Raw genomic sequence first — 21,402 nt, 5'->3', positions numbered from 1 at the left:
GGTACATGAAATGGCTAAGAAATATAACTTGGGTACTGACGGGGTAAGATGCACACAGGCCACACCCAGTATGTGACTGAACACCAGTCAGCACACAGCACATGCAGTTAGCCTGCACAATCACAGTGCTAAAATACCAGTTGTAACGGTGACAGCAGTGGCTTGCATGGACAGTGCACGTAAAGGATGTATCTCAGGGACAGGAGCTGTACAGCTGGGACTGCACCCAGCACAGATGTGTAGTGGTGCAGAGAATTAGAAGTGTTGTAATGTTAATTAAACTGCACTGTGACTAGATGACCAGGCACTGAGAGTGGGAATTAATTAGTCTACAAAAGCGGGCCGAGGCTAAACAAGCAGGGTTGAAATTTTGATTATGTGACGTGGCGCACATTATTGACGCGATTAGGTTTACCATGACGTGCACAATGTACTGTTTACTGTAATCATTTACAATAAAACTCAGCACATATTCCATATATTTTTCTGTAGTTTCAGACTAAAATGGCCGTTCGCTGGTTAAGTAGCCTATGTTTTACAAGCAGTCCATTAGTTAAACTGGAAACTCATCCATTTACAAGCACGCGCATACCAACGGTAATGACTCGGCTGGAAATTATACAGAAACTTGTGCACTTTTTAAGACAAACTTAACAACTAAGTATAAACATATCCATTCTGAACTGTAATCTGAACTGTAATTTTTCAGCTGTTTAAAACAATTCAAAAGATGTCTTCTTCCATGAGATTATTTTTTGTTATTTGACACTTTGATGTGACACAAGGTTTATACGACCACATTTTCTTCAGATGAAAAGATGAAAAAAGACGGCTAAGTTACATTAAATAATTTAGGAAACATTTGGGTAGTATTGCTTTTTAGTAGCGTTTGTTTAATCTGTGTGAGCTAAGATAGCTGATATTGTTTATTGTAACTTGGTCTCATTTTGATATCAATATGTTCAACGGCAAGACTAGATTGTGCAAGTTTTAATTATAGACTTATAGACAGTGCTGTATGTGCGTTTGTAACTTGGAATTTTCGTACGTTGAAAACGTTATTGGCTGAGATCTAAAGAAAGCTGATGCGCATCATCGCAAATGTTTCGCTAGTTTAAATATTGTATGGCGTTTGTTTATCACTTAAAGTTTCGATGTCCTCATCCTCTGTCGCAACTCGCAACTTTTGAGCCCAGTACCGAAGGCGGATCTGGCCGGGAGTCAAACTCTATGAATCAAAAGCTAAAGGTACCGGGCAAAATGGCAGCTTCTACGACCGTGTTTCGGGATCCCGACGGCGATAGATGTCTCACAACAAGCTGGAGCCAACGTAGCTACTTAGTGTTGATAACGTGCACTGGGGACGCCGTGTTACTCTACATTAAAAATAAAACTTTCTTAGTACACGGGTGCATCGTTATTTTGTCGGTGTTGTAACAAGAAGCGCGTTTAAATCATTCGCGTGAGCAGCTGCGTATCTAACATGTCAATTGGCTATTCAACAAAAAACACCGGCAATTTACCCTGTTACCTACAACTGTAATTTGGTTATAACGCTGTTGCCATTATTTGGTTATCGATACAGATGTGTACGCTATGTAGTTAGGAAGCAAAGATGGTAGTAGTTGAGAGAAAATGTACACTATTTAGATTATATTATTTAGACATAGATTCTAATAATACCAGATAGTTGTCTGTAATATGACGCGACCAAGGAGCGTTTAAATCCTGATTTAACATCGCCAGTCAATCCTGCTCATTGCATCGGTTAGTTTGTTATTTACCTGGTCATATTAGCCAGTGAAGCCATCCAGCGAGCGAATTATTAAAAAAATGTTTCGGTAAATAATCCTGTAAACATAATCACAAGCAGAAAAGTAAAATGCAATTTACACAATTATTTCGTGGGTATTTTACCAAAGGCACATACACGTTTTGTCTTAATTGTGGTTCTCTCAAGGTGGTAGCAAATGCCAATAGCTAACTTTAGCTAGCCAGTCATCTGCAACTTTAAAAAACGCTTGTTGTTTGAGTTAATGGCACCACCTAGCGGTGCTGCTCGGGATCGCACGTAGTATGGATTGTTGATTTGTTAATTAATTGAAGACTACAGCGATGATGCGTTTGTTTCGCCGACTAAAGTATTAATGCATGATTCATTTCAGACGGTCTTCTCATCTACTGACAAAAATGCGCATGCGCCTCGGTGTCTATCATAATTTCTGAAAGATTGCAACCACAGTTACGGTTTTAACACAAATAGTCGTACCTAAGTCACTTATGCTAATTTTGTGGTCCAATCTTCAGCAGTCATCCAGTAACTAATGTTACCATGGGTAAATAGCAACGATAATAATTTATTCTGCTCTAGAGATTACCAGTTTACCAGAGATTCAGTACTTTCTTCAAGTAGCGCTTACATTTATTGATAGTCGATCCATTTGACCACAATGTCCAGGTGTATATAGGAATGAGAACATAAAAGTTGCAGGGAGAAAAGTCCATTGCATATGATACATATTCTCTCAACTCTCACACCCACAAGAGAGAGAAAAACAACAACTTCATTTCGCTCCTTTTAAATCCTGTCCTGCAGGGTCATCTCTCCCAGAATGCATCACTTCAGTCATCTGGCCACGACCATGTTTGTCATGAATCAGTTAAATAAAGCTGTTAATGTAATAACAGGTCAAAATAAAAGTCTTTAGCTGAGGTAGGGGGAGGGAAATCTTCACTCTTCAATTTCAGGGCTTTAAGGGTGATTTTTCCATCCTTCCATCTGGAGTCATGTGTTACTATATCATCAGAGTGCACTAAATGTGGATTACTATGCAACAGTTGTCTATTGGGGTTACTATTATAAATATGTACAATTGCCTCCTTGCCACTAGGGGGCGCACCATAGGAATCCCTGGAGTAATTGTCTGTCCCACAGTCTTCTCCCTGGAGACGTCAGCATCACAGCCTCCGCCGGGCAGATTCATTCACGCCCCCGAGCCCCGCCCCCCATGCGTCACTCCTCGTCGGCAGCTTCCGTTTTCAGTTCGTCCGGCTTCTGATTGGCCAGGTGTGGGGTGGGGCTGGGGAGAGTCATCACCACGGCAGCCAGTGAGGTCACGTCCTGCTCAGGGTCTTTCCTGGTGCACACTTCCTCCTGCTCGCAATGGGGAAACATGTCCTGCTTCTAAATAATCACATATCTTTAACAATCTTAAAACACTGGAAGAACTCTCCAATGCCTGTGCACTCACACATGTGCACTGGCACACACACACACACACACACATTCCTGTGCTGGCCTCATAACCTTCACAAACACACACACGGAACAGTTATCCATCAGAATGAATAATCGTGTAGATAAATACTTGTGTGTCTTCAGGGCTGTTGACAAGCATATAATTAACAGCATATAATTATATATATAATTATATATATTAAGAGCGTTAACAGCATATAATCCAGAATTCAGCCTGTTCATATCTCAATATAATCCCGCCCCCCTGTGATTGTATAATCCAGCATTCAGCCTGTTCATATCTCAACATAATCCCGCCCCCCTGTGATTGACATGTCTGCCAGTGTCACCTGATACAGGGTGGTCTGGCGGAGATCTCCGCCCATCTGCTCCGTCAGCTCCGGAGGCTCCGCCTCCTCTCCGTTTGAGTGACAGCTGGGGCTCTGCACCTCAATCCCGTGGCTCTCCAGGATAGCAGCCTCTGAGGAAAGAGACCGAATCTGCACACACTCATCCCCCTTTCCACTCATCCCCCTCTTTACTCATCCCCTTTCCACTCATCCCCCTTTCTGCTCATCCCCCTCTCCACTCATCCCCTTTCCGCTCATCCCCTTTCCACTCATCCCCTCTCCACACATCCCCCTTTCTGCTCATCCCCCTCTCCACTCATCCCCCTTTCCACTCATCCCTCTTCACTCTCTTTGTCTTTCTTCTTTAGATGGGGGAGACAGAGCTCAGGAGGTTGTCTGGCAGCCGGAGGGTTACCGGTTCAATCCCCCCCCCCCCCCCCCCCCCCCCCCGGCATGTCGAAGTGAGCAAGACACCTAACCTCTAATTGCTCCCAACGAGCTGACTGGTACGTTGCATGGCAGCCTTCACCGTGTGTGTGTGTGTGTGTGTGTGTGTGAGTGTGTGTGTGTGTGTGTGTGTGTGTGTGTGTGTGAGTGTGTGTGTGTGTGTGTGTGTGTGTGTGTGTGTGTGTGTGTGAGTGTGTATGTGAATGGGTGAATGAGAGGCATCAATTGTAAAGCGCTTTGGATAAAAATATATATAAATACAGTCCATTTACCATCTTATCTCCCCCCAGCACAGCCATCACACCTCACCACAGGAGCAGCACCTCAATACTTCATCTTCATCACTACCATTGCCATCATCATTACCATCATCAAGCTGTTATGAAAAAAATGCTCCTGCTCTTTGGCAAAATAGTTTCCTTCTGGAAGTTTTGAGGATGATCTGAAGTCATCTGACTTTTTCCCACCCCCTTATCAATTGTACCCAAACTGTTATTATTATTATTTCTTTTAATTTTCCAAACTTTTATTTTGATTGAACTGTCCCTCCATCCCCATCTCCATCCATCCACACCCCCTCCAATCAGAGTGAGCAGGTTAAAATACTCTACACCTCCTCCAAACCTCCTCCAATCAGAGCGAGCAGGTTAAGATTCTGCTGCTCCTGTTGTTCAGTTGACGCAGCGCGCACTGGCGGGGGAAGGGGGGGGGGGGGTTCCGGTACGTGCGCTGAGCAGCCCCCCCCTTCCCCCCCCCCCCATCTGAATGCAGCGCTTACAGTTTGGCTGTTTCCTGTAAGGCGGGTTCTTCAATAACAACAACAGCCCTTAACTAATTACACTGCGTGCACTCAGTTATGTTGACAAAAATCGCTCAGCGTTAGGAAGAGAACCGGGCCTGAATCCCTACCCCTCCCAAACACGCAGGTTTGCCTGGTTCCCGAGGCCTGTGGGCGAGGTCCCTGAGCACACCTGGCTCAGTATGTTTCAACTGTAACCACACGAGGCTCCATTAAAATACAGTTCCTGACGTGACACAACTGACATTTTCACAGATATTCTCAACAGAACTCAACAAACTTGTTTCTTTTTTACTTTTTGTTGGGTAGCACGTTTTGAGATTTTACTGGCCATCTAAACATGTATTCGCCCCAGACATAATGTATGTGTGCATGAATATACTTATGTCTGCATGCATGCATTTGTGTGTGTGTGTGTGTGTGTGTGTGTGTGTACTGTACATAGGTCAAAGTACAGGCCAAAAGTAGGCCACTTGTGGTTTTCTAAAAAACCTTAGGTAGAGAAGAATTCTGTTAATATATGTGCATTTTTTGAACAACAAACCAAAGGATAACATTTTTTCCCATTTCTACCTACAATAACACAAAAAGATGAGTTGTACTTTGAAATATTTCTTGCAACTTTAGTGCCTATTTTACTTGCACTTACTTACTAAAGGTATTAAGCTACCTGGAGTTTTTTTTTAAACTTACGGAAGGTAAGATTTCACGCTATTTAATTACCCCTCCACCTCCCTTCAACCACCCTTTTGCAAAATTATTGAATAGACTCCCAATAATCAAATTGTCATGAAAGCCAAAACAGGCTATTTCGAGGAAAGCCATGTTCAAGATAACTTTTATGCAAAGCTCATCTTTCTGTGTTAGGTGGAAACTGAAGAAAATGTTTGTGCTTTTTGTTTGTTACTCGGTAAATGTGCAGATGTTACCTGAACTCTTCTCTAAGGTTTTTCAGGTGGGGTCTCACCTATGTTAGCCCGCCTTTTCATGTCCTTCCTGCGATTGGCGAACCAGTTGTACACCTTCAGTGCCGTGACACGCTCAAACTCGGACAGCTTGCACCCTAGAGCGACATGACAACACACACCACGTCTGCATAACTGACAAACTGTGTCTGCATAACTGACACACTTTTCAACAGATCAGCATAACTCACATAACACACATTTATACAAACAGAAGTCAATCATCAGTGCTCTGCACAACAGTCAAGGGAACTCCCCTGGTTAGGAAACAAGCCTTGTAACTCAGGGATTGTAGGTTTGATTCCAAGGTGGGGCATTCCCGTTGCACCCTTGAGCAATTTACTCAACCTGAATCTCTTCCATAAATAGACTTGTTTATCACTTAACTCTGCTACGTCTAACACCATATTCTCAAACCCTTCTGCTACCTAACCCTGCAAGTGATTTCTTGGAATGCTTTTTCAAAATTCCAAGTACAGTGCTTAAGAACTTTACCGCTTTCAGTTACCAGTAGTAAGGGGTTTTCACACTGCACTTAACCCTGGGATAAATGCATTCTGGAACTGTTTTAACCCTGGGCTAAATGCATTCTGGAACTGTTTTAACCCTGGGCTAAATGCATTCTGGAACTGTTTTAACCCTGGACTAAATGCATTCTGGAACTGTTTTAACCCTGGGCTAAATGCATTCTGGAACTGTTTTAACCCTGGGCTAAATGCATTCTGGAACTGTTTTAACCCTGGGCTAAATGCATTCTGGAACTGTTTTAACCCTGGACTAAATGCATGCTGGAACTGTTTTAACCCTGGGGCTGACTGGGCTCTTAACCCTTTGTTACCAGACGTTTCACACAGGCAAGTTCCAAAGTGGGCTAACCCCGACGTTAGCCTAGGGTTAGCGGGCCCTGCTCCAGGGCGGGGTTATCCCTGAATTTTCGGGGTTACCCCTGTATGCAGGGGCTGACTGTTGCCAGTGTGAATCGAGGTCAGAATAAACGATGAGCTCCAGCATCGTATTTCTGTACTACTCTAGTCACAGCGCTAATTCTGGTGAAATCGTTCCGTTTTAATAATGAAAACTAGTCAGCTAACGTTAGCTAAATAATAATAATAATAATAATAATAATAATAATAATAATAACCTGGCTTCTGGATCACGCAGTTGCAAGCGTTGGCGATCTCCTCCCGCTTGGCTTCGTCAGGATACTGGTTCTCCATGAAGAAGCTGAAACGATGATGAGAGCAGATCAGCACCTCCACTAGGCCTGTCAATCACCCTGCTGACCAATGAGCACCCAGCCTGTCAATCACCCTGCTGCCCAATGAGCACCCAGCCTGTCAATCACCCTGCTGTCCAATGAGCACCCAGCCTGTCAATCACCTTGCTGACCAATGAGCACCCAGCCTGTCAATCACCCTGCTGTCCAATGAGCACCCAGCCTGTCAATCACCCTGCTGACCAATGAGCACCCAGCCTGTCAATCACCATGCTGTCCAATGAGCACCCAGCCTGTCAATCACCCTGCTGTCCAATGAGCACCCAGCCTGTCAATCACCCTGCTGCCCAATGAGCACCCAGCCTGTCAATCACCCTGCTGCCCAATGAGCACCCAGCCTGTCAATCACCCTGCTGACCAATGAGCACCCAGCTTGTCAATCACCCTGCTGCCCAATGAGCACCCAGCCTGTCAATCACCCTGCTGCCCAATGAGCACCCAGCCTGTCAATCACCCTGCTGCCCAATGAGCACCCAGCCTGTCAATCACCCTGCTGCCCAATGAGCACCCAGCCTGTCAATCACCCTGCTGCCCAATGAGCACCCAGCCTGTCAATCACCCTGCTGCCCAATGAGCACCCAGCACTGCATCCCTGGTCCTGATCAGTCTCTCTGCCCTTACTAATGGCTGCTAAACTCCTAACATCATTTACTCACATTCACACACAAAATCATTAAACTCCATTTATGAGGTCCACAGTTTACTGTACGGTAAATGTGTGGTTAATACAGTGCCTGTTACCCAACACTGTTGCAGAAAGGGCTATGATTGGCCTACACCATTGAGAGGAAGCTGTGATTGGCTTATACAGTTACAGAGAAGGATGTGATTGGCCTACCCGGTTGCACAGGTTGTGATTGGACAGCACAGTTGCAGGGAGGGCAGTGATTGGCTCACCCCTCCATGATTGACAGGCACTCCTTCCTCCAGGTGAAGCGGCTGCCTCTGCGCAGCCTCATGGCTCCGCCCACAGGTGCCACTCCTGCCCCGCCCACAGGCAGCACGGCCCCGCCTCCCCCAGGGCTGATGCTGGCCCTCCAGTCCGGCTCCTCTTTCACAAGAGGCCGCAGTGACAACGTGGCTCCTGCAGGGGGCAGTAACGAGAAGGCTCCTTACACAATAAAGCTCAAAACATCCCCAACATAATCTCTTAGAGTGGGCTGCATTTTTTTACTGGCACTGTTATACCGATCTGATTAGAGACCACACATGAATGATTCTATATGCATTTAACCCCTGGGCTACCAGTAAGCAAAAGCAATTTTCACAAATGTTCAGAGCAAGAATGTTCTTGGTTTTCTTTAAAAATTTCCCAGGATCTGCTGGACTGCTTTAAAATTTTGAAAATATGTAATACGTAATATGTCTGACCAAGGGCTGTTGGGCAACTTAATGGCTTATGACGAGAAAATAAATCAGTATTTAAGTCGGGTCTAAACATTAGACTTAAGTCTGGATTTATCTTACGGAGCAGGTTCCCTCTCACTAGTGATAGTGAGTATGCCACAGACTCCCCTGTGTGGGCGGGGCCTGTAAAGCTCACCTGTGTGGGTGGGGCCTGTGTGAGGGCTCACCTGTGTGGGTGGGGCCTGTAAAGCTCACCTGTGTGGGCGGGGCCTGTGTGAGAGCTCACCTGTGTGGGCGGGGCCTGTGTGAGGGCTCACCTGTGTGGGCGGGGCCTGTGTGAGGGCTCACCTGGGCTGCTCCGCTCCAGCAGGTACCAACGGTAGAAGGCCCTGCGCTTGGAGTCGCTCATCTCCAGCCCCTGCTGCAGGAGCCACTGGGAGATGTAGCTCTGACTGATCCCTGGAGAAACCCCCCCCCCAAAAAAAAACCAGGCCCCCGCAGGCAGGGGAGAGGCCAGGGGGTCAGGGGTCAGAGAAGAGGAGTAGAAAGGGGAGTAAAAAAACACACCTTAAGATTAGGATGTAAAGGGAGTATTGTTCTTGTTTTGGAAAATATATTCTGATCACTAAAATGCATTAAAACCCATTAAAATGCAAACATTAGTCAAGGTTCACACAAAAAGCCAATAACGAATCAGCAGCGTGTGCCGCAGACGTCCTCGTGCGTCTCCCTGAGCTCTTCAGAGCAGAGGAGCCTGAGAGACGGAGGCGTGCGCAGGGGGAGCACAGGGGAGCGCAGGGGCAGCGCAGGGGCAGCGCAGGGGGAGCGCAGGGGGAGCGCAGAGGCAGCGCAGGGGGAGCGCAGGGGAGCGCAGGGGCAGCGCAGGGGGAGCGCAGGGGCAGCGCAGGGGGAGCGCAGGGGGAGCGCAGGGGGAGCGCAGAGGCAGCGCAGGGGAGCGCAGGGGCAGCGCAGGGGCAGCGCAGGGGAGCGCAGGGGGAGCGCAGGGGGAGCGCAGAGGCAGCGCAGGGGGAGCGCAGGGGCAGCGCAGGGGGAGCGCAGGGGGAGCGCAGGGGGAGCGCAGGGGCAGCGCAGGGGGAGCGCAGGGGGAGTGCAGGGGGAGTGCAGGGGAGCGCAGGGGGAGCGCAGGGGGAGCGCAGGGGCAGCGCAGGGGGAGCGCAGGGGCAGCGCAGGGGGAGCGCAGGGGGAGCGCAGGGGCAGCGCAGGGGGAGTGCAGGGGGAGCGCTGAGACGCTAGCGGAGGCGTGTGCAGGGGGAGCGCAGGGGGAGCGCTGAGACGCTAGCGGAGGCGTGTGCAGGGGGAGCGCAGGGGCAGCGCAGGGGAGCGCAGGGGGAGCGCAGGGGGAGCGCTGAGACGCTAGCGGAGGCGTGTGCAGGGGCAGCGCAGGGGGAGCGCAGGGGGAGCGCAGGGGCAGCGCAGGGGGAGTGCAGGGGGAGCGCTGAGACGCTAGCGGAGGCGTGTGCAGGGGGAGCGCAGGGGGAGCGCAGGGGAGCGCTGAGACGCTAGTGGAGGCGTGTGCAGGGGGAGCGCTGAGACGCTAGTGGAGGCGTGTGCAGGGGCAGCGCAGGGGGAGCGCAGGGGGAGCGCTGAGACGCTAGTGGAGGCGTGTGCAGGGGGAGCGCAGGGGAGCGCTGAGACGCTAGCGGAGGCGTGTGCAGGGGGAGCGCAGGGGAGCGCTGAGACGCTAGTGGAGGCGTGTGCAGGGGGAGCGCAGGGGAGCGCTGAGACGCTAGCGGAGGCGTGTGCAGGGGAGCGCAGGGGGAGCGCAGGGGGAGCGCAGGGGGAGTGCTGAGACGCTAGTGGAGGCGTGTGCAGGGGAGCGCAGGGGGAGCGCAGGGGGAGCGCAGGGGAGCGCTGAGACGCTAGCGGAGGCGTGTGCAGGGGAGCGCAGGGGGAGCGCAGGGGGAGCGCAGGGGGAGCGCAGGGGGAGTGCTGAGACGCTAGTGGAGGCGTGTGCAGGGGAGCGCAGGGGGAGCGCAGGGGGAGCGCAGGGGAGCGCTGAGACGCTAGCGGAGGCGTGTGCAGGGGGAGCGCTGAGACGCTAGTGGAGGCGTGTGCAGGGGCAGCGCAGGGGGAGCGCAGGGGGAGCGCTGAGACGCTAGTGGAGGCGTGTGCAGGGGGAGCGCAGGGGAGCGCTGAGACGCTAGCGGAGGCGTGTGCAGGGGAGCGCAGGGGGAGCGCAGGGGAGCGCTGAGACGCTAGTGGAGGCGTGTGCAGGGGAGCGCAGGGGGAGCGCAGGGGAGCGCTGAGACGCTAGCGGAGGCGTGTGCAGGGGAGCGCAGGGGGAGCGCAGGGGGAGCGCAGGGGGAGTGCTGAGACGCTAGTGGAGGCGTGTGCAGGGGAGCGCAGGGGGAGCGCAGGGGGAGCGCAGGGGGAGCGCAGGGGAGCGCTGAGACGCTAGCGGAGGCGTGTGCAGGGGAGCGCAGGGGGAGCGCAGGGGCAGCGCAGGGGGAGCGCAGGGGAGCGCTGAGACGCTAGCGGAGGCGTGTGCAGGGGAGCGCAGGGGGAGCGCAGGGGGAGCGCAGGGGGAGTGCTGAGACGCTAGTGGAGGCGTGTGCAGGGGAGCGCAGGGGGAGCGCAGGGGGAGCGCAGGGGGAGCGCAGGGGAGCGCTGAGACGCTAGCGGAGGCGTGTGCAGGGGGAGCGCAGGGGAGCGCAGGGGCAGCGCAGGGGGAGCGCAGGGGGAGCGCAGGGGGAGCGCAGGGAAGCGCAAGGGCAGCGCAGGGGCAGCGCAGGGGGAGCGCAGGGGAGCGCTGAGACGCTAGTGGAGGCGTGTGCAGGGGCAGCGCAGGGGAGCGCTGAGACGCTAGCGCAGACAGAGCGACGCCGCTACATTCCATCCGTGGGCGGAGCTGGCCCACACAGGTGTGTCACACACAGCTCACCTGTCACCTGCCCAACGATCGCCTGCGAGATCCTCCTGTTGTTCAGAAACACCTTGATCTCCTCCTTCACCATGTTGCTGTCCCGTCTGGAATCACACACATACACGCACGCACACACACAGACACGCACGCGTACACACACACACGCACGCACACACAGACACGCATGCACACACACACACACGCGCACGCACGCACACACACACATGCACACACACACACACAGACACGCACGCGCACACACACACACGCACACACACATGCAAGCACACGTTCACACAGACATACACGTACACACACACACAATCAGACAAAGTTACACACACAAAAACAGACAAGCATGCATACACATATAACCCCTCCCATTTCAAACACAGAAGCACACCTGTACACACCAGCACACGTGCATATTACTCAGTTCTGTGTTTATTTAAATTACTTGTGGTCTTTATGAGCACTTTCTAAGAGGCTTTTTGTGTGGTTGCTTTTCAACTTGTTTCATTTTTTACAGCTGTCTGTAATTTTTTGAATGAATATTTCTATGGTATGACCACATTGCTGGACCACAGAGAAGAGCCACCTTGGCGATGAATATTTCTATGGTATGAAGACATTGCTAGACCACAGAGAAGAGCCACATTGGTGATGAATATTTCTATGGTATGACGACATTGCTAGACCACAGAGAAGAGCCACCCTAGTGATGTATATTTCTATGGTATGACCACATTGCTGGACCACAGAGAACAGCCACTTTGGTGATTAATATTTCTATGGTATTACCTCATGTACTCCTCCACTTTCTCCTCCACGTCCCAGTCCTCCTCTGCCAGGTCATAACAGAACGACCTCTGACCTCCGCTGACGGGGTAGAGGGGCGGGGGGGAGGCCTCATAGCTGTTGCTAGGTGACGGCGAGGCGTCCAGGCTGGGGGTCTGAGTAGTGGCGGAGGTGAGGGACGAGGAGGAGGAGAGGGAGGAGGAGGACTGGGCGTTGGCAGGGGTGGGGGCGGGGCCCGTCGTGGGGGCGGGGCTTGGAATGGGGTCCAGCCTCTCCAGGGACTCGAGGGCGTGGACGATCTGCGGTTTGGACATCCCCGACAGACGCAGCCGCTGCAGCAGGTCGATCTGCTCGATGGTGTAGCGAGGCTCCACGTCACAGTACTCCATCCTGGCATCTGAAGTGTTAACACAGAGCTCAGGGGTCAGGGGTCAGGGGTGAACTCAACCACAGATTCTATAGAGCAGTAGGCCTCAGCTCTGGTCCTGGAGAGCCACAGGTTTTTCTGGCTCTGTATTTTCACTAGAGTGACCATATCCTGTTAGAAAGAGGACGGGGTGGGTGGGCATTATGAGGATAATACATATATATGGTCATATACAGTCTATGAAATGCGCAAAACCTAACTGGCCACTGGAATTTAGAAATCCCGCCTGGATGGATAGTTTTTAGGAATTTAGAAATCCCGCCTGGACGGATATTTTCAGTCCCAAAAATAAGAAATGAGGACGCCTGCTCGGCCTAGCGTTCACCAGAAATGCTGCAACTAGATCAGAGAAAAAAAAAAATGAGGAGTGAGGTGAATTTGTGAGGCTCGATCTGCTTTAATTGATCAACTAAGAGCTGAGTAAGAACTCTCCAAGAGCAGGGCTGTATCTGAATCAGCACACTTGCCTACTACTGAGTACACAAGTTTTTATACTTCTCGTGTGCCACTTGTGTACTCAATAGTAGGCGAGTGTGCTGATTCAGACCCGGCCCGGCCCCCTGCTGTAGGGTCCTGGGGTCGCCTCAGGCCTCCCGGGGCTGTAGCACAGTGCCGAACGGCCTCTGCCCCAGTACGGCACGGGCTCCCGCCCCTTCGTCAAGAACTTCCTGAAAACGTATCAGGCAGGAATGTTCTGCGTTCAGCGTCTTTGGAATACAATGGCTCCAGCACAGAGTGTACAAGGCCAATCAAAAGATCAGCTTTGTAACCGTCGCTTTGCAGAAGTTTACCGGTTCTGTCTCTCTACCACTGAAGCTGAAGCATTCTGATTGGACGTATTTATAAAATATTCATTAGAGGTTACCTCTACACACAGTCCAGAATGTTCCAGCTCCTACAGGCCTTCAGCAATAAAGACAAAAAGGGAGGTTTTACTCTTTTATCGGATGAGGTGGTTGTCCTTGAATCAGAATAAAAAACCAGCACCCACACCAGCCCTTTTCGGCGCTGGGCTAGAACACCTGCACCAACACCGTCGCTTCTCAGACTGGGCACCCCTGCTCCATATGAATACTGACTGACTGCGATCACGCTCTGTAGGCTCTAAGGCACGCAGGCAGGCCTGAATCCTGTCCGTGGGGACACAGCCAGGGGACACACCCGTCCCGTCAAATGGACCATAACCACATCACGCCCGTTTTTATGAGGAGCAGACCGCCCCGGGGTGGGCGGGGCAGAGGCGCAGTTGGGTCAAAAGGTCCCCCTCCCTAAAAGACTGTCCGTGGAGCTCTCATTTCCTCTACAGCCCTCCGGAACGCTGGAACATTCTGATGGAATTTCAGAGCCTTCCTGTGTTATTGCCCTGTTGCTATGGGTGTGGGTGTAAACAGCCCTCCCGAAAGCCCGCGGAATGGAGAGCACGTTTTGAGGAGGATGTTCCTCTCTCGGCTTTTGGGCAGCTCGGGCGGCCTGAGAAGCTCGCTCCGCATGTGAAGGCCTGCTGCCCTTAGCCTCGCAGGTCTGGGAACGTCGGTTATCCTACTGAAACCTGCCAGAGAAGAAGTTTGAGTATTTTCATTTTAATTTTATGACATAACACAAGCGTCTTGGATGAGAAAAAAAACATGTCACAGTGAAAATATGAGCAGTAATATGATTGATTTTATTTGTGTTGCACGTTGCTTGCAGTGCAGGTTTCAGCACGCTGCGGCAGAGCGTACGCTTCCTGAGATTAGGACCAGAGACTCGTGTTCCCAGCAGAGGACAAACACGAATGGGCATTTCCTGGGAGGTTAATAACTAACGCACACGTTCCACTCCACTGGAGATGATTCAGGATTAAAAGCCTCTGCTAACGGAGTGCCACAGCAGTGTAGCGGAACAGACTGGACTCTGCCACTGCAGGGCTCAAGCCAAGACTCAGAGAAGCCCCCCCTGTGGCGGAACGCCATTGGTGGGGTCCCATCAGGTGGGGGGGGGGATTTAAGTCACCCAGGGACTGGCAGGTTACAGTTGCTTTACGTTCCCTCAATGCTACATGCCAGAGAACCTCTTCTCCAATCAGCACTAGATCTCTCCTGTAGTACTGTGTGTGGCATGTAGGGGGTAAAATAGTCACTGGGTCTCCGGTGGTATTGTGTGCGGCTTGTAGGGTGTAAAATAGTCACTGGCTCTCCTGCAGTACTGTGCATAGTCTGTAGGGAGTAAAACAGCCACAACATGTACAGTCTCAGGGTGTAACTCAGACCTGTGCCCTCTCAGGTGATGCTCTTGATTCACCTGAAGGACAGACAGTTGTGGCACTCGCTGTGAAATGTAACATGTGCATGATGGTAATCTTTCAATAAGAACCCATAGATTATGAATAGTAATATAGGTTTGATTTGGTTCTGAGTGTTCGTTCTCTCCTTGGGCTCTTTTAAGAAATGCATTCTGGGTATTCAGGAAAAACAGAGGCTTTTGGACCTAAATCACTGATGGGCCAAGGATGCCCAGAAAAAAACATTAATGAGAACCTTGATGAATGCGGAGAGGAACAGGGAGTTCTGTAGAAGCACCATCTGCAGATGCATGTCACAAAGTCTTTTAAGGACAACCATCCTCACACACACACGCAATAAATATATAACCAACGTGATAACCGCGTTAAACGTCTCACTGTAGCGCTATTTCACAAAGCAGATCAGTACCTAACGGCGCGCCAGGCAGCTGGGGAGACTGTACACCCGTCAGAAGAGGTTCCGAGCTGGGAGCTATGGGCGGAAGGCACCACTGTCGCATGGCTCGCGGAGGCTGAGGAGCTTAATGACACACAGGGAGAGCATCCTAAGAGAGCGCGACGGTGCAGATAATTCTGAAAAATATAATTAAACACAAAACATTAAAAACAAGCATAGCTTACTCTGCCAAATGCAGTATGCCAATAAACGCCACTATGCTAAAAATAAATTTAAAATGTCGCGGAGGATTTTTATCAATATTATTCGGAGACACGTTCCTATCGTAATCAGATAGACCACGCGCCTACCCCCTCCCTTCTGCAGTGGCAACAATACCCAGCAGCTGCTGTCCGCGCACGCGACGGGAGATAGGAAGCCTTGTCCACCCCTAGTAACGTGCACACAGCCGCCAGTCTTCTCGGCTCGCTTAACGATCAAGCGAGGGGAAATAACGGGACTGTCGCCTTCGCTTACCTCCCAGTGCGGTAGCCGCAGATTGACTGACAGAGTGCGGCAGACGAGGTGATGCGAGCGTCGCTCTCCCCCCGTCTCGCCCGCCCGTGCACGGCGCGCTGCCTCGCGGTGATGCGGGCGTCGCCGCGGACGTCCCCGGGCTTCCTCGCAGCCAAGTGAAGGTGACAGCGGGGTCACTGTCTGCCGCGATGCTGGCGCGCGCAGGAAATGGTACCGAAACGGTACTGGAGCCGATCTCTGGCATCGACCTCTGACCCCATCGCATCGCGGGTTGATGCAGGAAGTAATCGTTATTAGACCAAGAGGGAAAATCAAACGCGGTACTCAGAACTACTGCCAAATAAATAATGTAGTATTTTTTTAATGGTTCAGCGTGGGAATTAATAAAGAGGTTTATAATTATATGTTGTGTGAATAACAATGCAAACAATACTTCTAATAATTACAAAACCAATACTTAATGACTTTATTATCATTATTATTATTATTATTATTATTATTATTATTATTATTATTATCCAATATCTACACACGTATGACCTGTACATTTTCATTGTTTGATGTAATATTGCAATTACTACAATGTCTGCTTAGCAATTAAATGGCTTTTCCACAGTAACATTTACCCTGTTTACCATGGTGTTCTGTGTACTTTTTAGCCTCTGTGAAACTTGTTAGCCTGGGTGAAATATACCCAGGACATTATTGGGATTTTAAAGTAATATGGAAATGAAATGTATACAAAAATACTTAATATATAGCTATTATTTGTATCTTAATTATAAACATGTAAGTAATACATCTGGTTAATGGTTGCCATTGCTTGATGATATTTAACAATAAAAGGGTCATTCATTTTTATAAGAAACACAAATACAATCACAAAACAAGAACCAAATTTACACTGGTTTAGTCACTGGTTATGAAATACATCTCTCAGAAATGTCAATGTTCTTCCTTTATTAAAACTAGAACGGGTCAGTTCGACCCAACCCAAACAAGGGTTAAGCTATTTTGATACAGGACAGGTTGTGCGGCAGTGGCACAGTAAGAACGGTGCCACCTCCCTGACACACCTTTCGGCAGGTTGCACAGTTCCGATTCGCATGATTATCCAAACAGAGGGGCGTGCGAACCAGCCTTGCCCTCCCCCTTCCCCGCGGTTCAGAAAAAAAAACAGCACTGTTCGCCAATCTGGAAAAAGGAATGGAGCTTTTCTCTCTCTCCCGGAGCTACGAACGCATTCACTTCTAGCAACATCGCTGCGCTCTCGCAAAGTAATAAACATCTGTATTCGTAAGTGTTTTAATATAATATATAATAGAATTGTATCTTCTTTTATGTGTAATGTATATAAATAAAAGAATGTAAAGAGATCTAAAAGTTAATCCAGAGCGTGCGTGAACGTAGCGATCATGTCTGTATTCAGCAGTGAGCTATACACGGACTTATTTCGTACAGTACGGGTGTATTCTTGTGATGAATGTATAATGAATGCACACTGGTTGTAGATAATCGTTGATTGCACAGGTACACGTTATTTTTCGCGTAGTGTGAATTAAGTTGAAGCGTACCGTGCTATAGCCACTTGCTTCCATTTATGATCTCTTCATACCGCAGAAATTACATAAACAAGTTTTGTAATTAAATACACGCGTGGCGAACAGGTTTGCTTGTGACACAAAAACGTATTGCTGAAAATTACTTCTGTTATTTGAGTTATTTCAGTGTGTTTACTTTAACGTTATTGTAAGTATTTTGAAATAACCCCAAAGTCATTTGGAAAACAAGAAATAAGATTACCTTGTTAATTCAACATAATGTACTTTTAAAATATAAACATCGCTTGTACTATATTAATCTAATCTTAATAGAAACTCTAACCTTATCGTGGTACATTCGGAATGCGTGTTGACTCCGCTTATAACATAAGATAATATACAATGGCATGTGCAAACCGGCTTTGTGCAGTGTAAGTGTTGGATTTACATTATAGCGAGAATGTCGTATTTCCGCGATAGTTGCGACAGAACCTCCTGAACCGGTTCAGATGTGTTGATATTTTGTAACGCTTCTTTTGTGTGTGATTTTGTGATTGCGCACGAAACTGCCGTCCACATGCCCGTAGCCTGGCTCAGCTTTTAGAAGCGTCTGCCGTGAAACCATTTTGACCTAAAACCCAGCTGAATTTTTATATTGTCTAGGTAACATCAGTAACGTGAGTTAGCTTCTATTCCAACCCGATTAACCCCTGTGAAATGAGTAATGGTTTCTTGTAATTTCCTTAAATAATGTAATGACAAAAATAACCGAAATTGGTGCTAATTGTATGGTATAAAAACGAGTAGGAACAATTTTTCCTGGTAGAATCGTTGTTTTGATAGCATTAACGACCAGAGGTTTTTGCTTAACAACAGCGCAAATAGAACTACCAAACAGAGTTTTGCCTGACAACGATAAAATGATATGCCCAAACAGCCGCGGAAGAATGTTTTAATTTCAGCTGATTAAGTCGATGGTATATGTGATTCGATCTTGGGGGTTGCAGGTTTGACTCCCAGATGGGGCACTGCATTTAACCCATGACATCTTCAGAGAATAGATAGCATGTCCGGCATTCTGGAAAATCTATGCTAAGCAAACATTTTCCCCATGTACATTATGGCCTGTACTGTACACTCAGCAGAGCTGTGAGTTTGTTTTGTGAACTGTGCTTCATGGAAAAAAAAGAGCTGATTGATGGAGTCATTTCTCTCGCCCTGACAGATCACTGAACCTGCTGGAGACATTTTTTCCCCCGATTCTGTTTCTCCCAGGGCTGCAGCCAGTGGACCTTTTTCCACCGGGAGGACAGGTGTCACCTGCTCAGGTGGTGAGTTTTCGGGGGGAAGTTCAACTGCGCTAACAGCGCGCTCTCCAGGATGAACTGGGCCTTCCTCCAGGGCCTCCTCAGCGGGGTCAACAAGTACTCGACGGCGTTCGGGCGGGTGTGGCTGTCCATCGTCTTCCTGTTCCGGGTGATGGTGTTCGTGGTGGCGGCGGAGAAGGTGTGGGGGGACGAGCAGAAGGACTTCAAGTGCAACACGGCACAGCCGGGCTGCCACAACGTCTGCTACGACCACTTCTTCCCCGTGTCCCACGTGCGGTTGTGGGCGCTGCAGCTCATCTTCGTCACCTGCCCGTCGCTGCTGGTGGTGATGCACGTGTCGTACCGCGAGGAGCGCGAGAAGAAGAACCAGCTGAAGAACGGCGAGGGCTGCCGCCGGCTCTACCAGAACACGGGCAAGAAGCGCGGCGGCCTGTGGTGGACCTACGTCCTCACGCTGGTCTTCAAGATGGTGGTGGACGCCGTCTTCGTCTATCTCCTCTACTACATCTACGAGGGCTACGACTTCCCGTCGCTGGTCAAGTGCACGCAGGTGCCCTGCCCCAACACGGTGGACTGCTTCATCTCCAGGCCCACGGAGAAGCGCATCTTCACGCTCTTCATGGTGGTCACCAGCCTGGTCTGCATCCTGCTCACCTTCTTCGAGATCGTCTACCTGGTGGGCAAGCGCTGTCGGGAGTGCTTCTCCTCCCTCGGGCACTCCCGCCACCTGGTGCCCGTCCACACCTCGCTGGTCAACGGCAAAGACGGCCTCTCCGTGGTGGAGACCCGGTCCGTCAAACTGAGTAACCACGACAACAACCGGGGCAAGGCTCCACCCTACAGCGATGTCCAGTTCGCGTCGACTCTGTGTAAGGAATTTGAACGCAATGGAGGCCTGTGATATCTGAATTAATTCAGTGATTACTGCCACTACTACGACTATTAATTAGCACCCTGAATTAGATACCAGACTGTGGGACCCCTCTATGCACTAGAACAGGACAGGCCACCCAGCTGCCCCAAGGTCTGTTTAGATGTGTTTATCCTTTAAGAACAAAAATGTGTTGGTGTTTCAGCTTCAGAAGAGGGTGCACGCTTGCCTGTTTCCATTGACTACCTGAATTGACTGAATTGTATTGAAATGGACCACAGCTGTGGTTTTCACCCATCTAAAAGGCCCACGTTTTGTGTGAAGGGTAAAAAATGTATATATGACAGCGCAGAGTGAGCGTTTACATTTATGCCGTCTGGATTTACATTCTTTTTGAATAGGCTCAGAGCTGGGCATCCCCCCAGCCACAAGCCCCGCTCAAAAACAAGGATTAACTGCTGCTCCCAACCTGCAGACTGGTCATTTATCTACGGTGTTTTACGGGAAGTGTGTTCGGATAGAGCGAGCAAGATCGCAGAAAACTGCAGCTGCAGGAAGAACTCGTTTCGGAACTTGTCACAGATCCAAAACTTTGCCTCTACCCGAAAAACACATACAAGGAGGCAACCCTAACCCCTAGCCCTTTACCCTATCGTTTTATCTCTGTATCTTAAACCAAATGTACCGTCGATGAAAATCGGCTTGCGTAAAAAAACCAAAAATAAGGGCCGCTTCGTTTGCGCAGTCCTGCTCGTGAGCGGCGGGGGTGTCGAGTTTCGGCTGAACGGGTGCGGAGCCGGAGCAGAGCTGGCTGTGCCGTGCGTGCGGCGGCGTTTGGGTGCGGCCTGGGCCCGCCGGCGCGCTGCCCGAGGCGACCGTCCGCCTCAGACAGTTTAAGGGCGGGTCGCTTCGTGCGTCATCGCTCTACAGCTACAGGAAAACGCGCTCGAACCTTTCATTTTGGCCTGGTTTGGCCTGCTCCGATCTCCTATGCTCTTGTTAATTTTATTGTTTTTTTAAAGTACTGGTCTATGTTTTGAAACACTGCACAGTCTTCTTTGTTGTTGGTGGCCACTCTGTTTTCTTCAGTTTTGATGTTTAAATGTTTTTACTTGAGTTCAGAGTTTAAAGCTACTCTGTGAACAAACACTGCCCTTGCTCATTTACTTAAGTGTACGTTTATGCTATTACTACAGAACTGTCTATTAATTCCTGTGTTTACAGTGTGTTCCCATCTGTACGATGTTCATTTTGTTTGCAGTTTTATACAAACAAACCTCATGCATGCCATGATTTGAAACAAATGCAACAAGTAAATAAATAAAAATGTATTTTTCATACTTCTGTTTGCGTTTCATTACTCCCATAGCATGGATATTAATTCAGGTTATGGCATTAATGGTTATACGTACATTTTTAATGTTTTTAGTTTTCTGTTTTTATTCTACGTAATTTGAGTGCATTCAGCAGCCAGGGTCTGGGCGAAGCACAGGTCATTTGCATATTTGCAGGTAGTCGCTGGCCTGGGAATGCTGTTGGCCTGGGAATGCTGCTGGCCTGGGAATGCTGCTGGCCTGGTCTGGCCGAGCCAGAAACAGGTCAACAGGTCACCTGATGACCATTTCACATTCACATTTACACACTGTCCTTGTGATATACCTGCCGGTGATCTGGGTCCTTCTCAGTGAACACCGGTGCAAAACGTCTGCTTTAGCCACTGAACACTAACGATGACTAATCTCTGGGAATTAACTGGTTAATAAATGTTTATACATTTGTACAGTTTTATACACACTTTTCACATTGTTCTGTGAATATTCAGAAGTATCAGGTGCTGGCAGGTAAAACTAATCACAATTAAAATCCATCCAGTAATGGCCTGAATGCAGAATTAATTTGAAAACAACCTCAGAAACATAGCATTTCTAAAAAAAATC

At 49.3% G+C, this 21,402-nt stretch overlaps 2 protein-coding genes across 5 annotated transcripts; one reads left to right on the top strand and one right to left on the bottom strand.

The window, feature by feature from the left end:
- Positions 1-2,338: 2,338 nt before the first annotated feature.
- On the bottom strand, positions 2,339-15,997 carry LOC118236491 (homeobox-containing protein 1-like). Of its 3 annotated transcripts, none has more exons than XM_035434929.1 (10): positions 15,726-15,997; positions 15,222-15,332; positions 12,108-12,501; positions 11,325-11,410; positions 8,771-8,881; positions 7,973-8,159; positions 6,941-7,023; positions 5,802-5,897; positions 3,589-3,719; positions 2,339-3,154 (listed from the first exon to the last, which is right to left on the bottom strand). In XM_035434929.1, the coding sequence occupies exons 1-10, from the start codon at positions 15,988-15,990 to the stop codon at positions 3,014-3,016; spliced, it is 1,605 nt and encodes a 534-aa protein (XP_035290820.1). In that variant the 5' UTR covers positions 15,991-15,997; the 3' UTR covers positions 2,339-3,013. The 3 variants fall into 3 exon arrangements, with proteins under 3 accessions (XP_035290820.1, XP_035290837.1, XP_035290828.1); XM_035434946.1 differs by having other exon boundaries at positions 15,222-15,385; positions 15,726-15,995; XM_035434937.1 differs by lacking the exon at positions 15,222-15,332.
- An 878-nt stretch (positions 15,998-16,875) lies between these two features.
- LOC118236506 (gap junction beta-4 protein-like) lies at positions 16,876-20,805 on the top strand. Of its 2 annotated transcripts, none has more exons than XM_035434964.1 (2): positions 16,876-17,021; positions 18,542-20,805. In XM_035434964.1, the coding sequence occupies exon 2, from the start codon at positions 18,647-18,649 to the stop codon at positions 19,493-19,495; it is 849 nt and encodes a 282-aa protein (XP_035290855.1). In that variant the 5' UTR covers positions 16,876-17,021; positions 18,542-18,646; the 3' UTR covers positions 19,496-20,805. The 2 variants fall into 2 exon arrangements, with proteins under 2 accessions (XP_035290855.1, XP_035290847.1); XM_035434956.1 differs by having other exon boundaries at positions 18,492-20,805.
- The last annotated feature ends 597 nt before the right edge of the window (positions 20,806-21,402 follow it).

Source organism: Anguilla anguilla, chromosome 1 (genome assembly GCF_013347855.1).
Source record: "Anguilla anguilla isolate fAngAng1 chromosome 1, fAngAng1.pri, whole genome shotgun sequence".
NCBI lineage: Eukaryota > Metazoa > Chordata > Actinopteri > Anguilliformes > Anguillidae > Anguilla > Anguilla anguilla.
The sequence above is the reverse complement of the archived record's forward strand: the minus strand, read 5'-3'. Positions and strand labels throughout refer to the sequence as shown.

Bases quoted from the DNA above. Each gene is read 5' to 3' on its own strand.
- LOC118236506 (XM_035434964.1), top strand. From the start codon at position 18,647: ATGAACTGGGCCTTCCTCCAGGGCCTCCTCAGCGGGGTCAACAAGTAC.
- LOC118236491 (XM_035434929.1), bottom strand. From the start codon at position 15,990: ATGCGATGGGGTCAGAGGTCGATGCCAGAGATCGGCTCCAGTACCGTT. The intron at 7,024-7,972 runs GTGAGCCAATCA...TCATCGTTTCAG, and splicing joins TGCCTGTCAATCATGGAGGG to CTTCTTCATGGAGAACCAGT. The intron at 3,155-3,588 runs GTGACACTGGCA...CATTGCGAGCAG, and splicing joins GCCAGACCACCCTGTATCAG to GAGGAAGTGTGCACCAGGAA.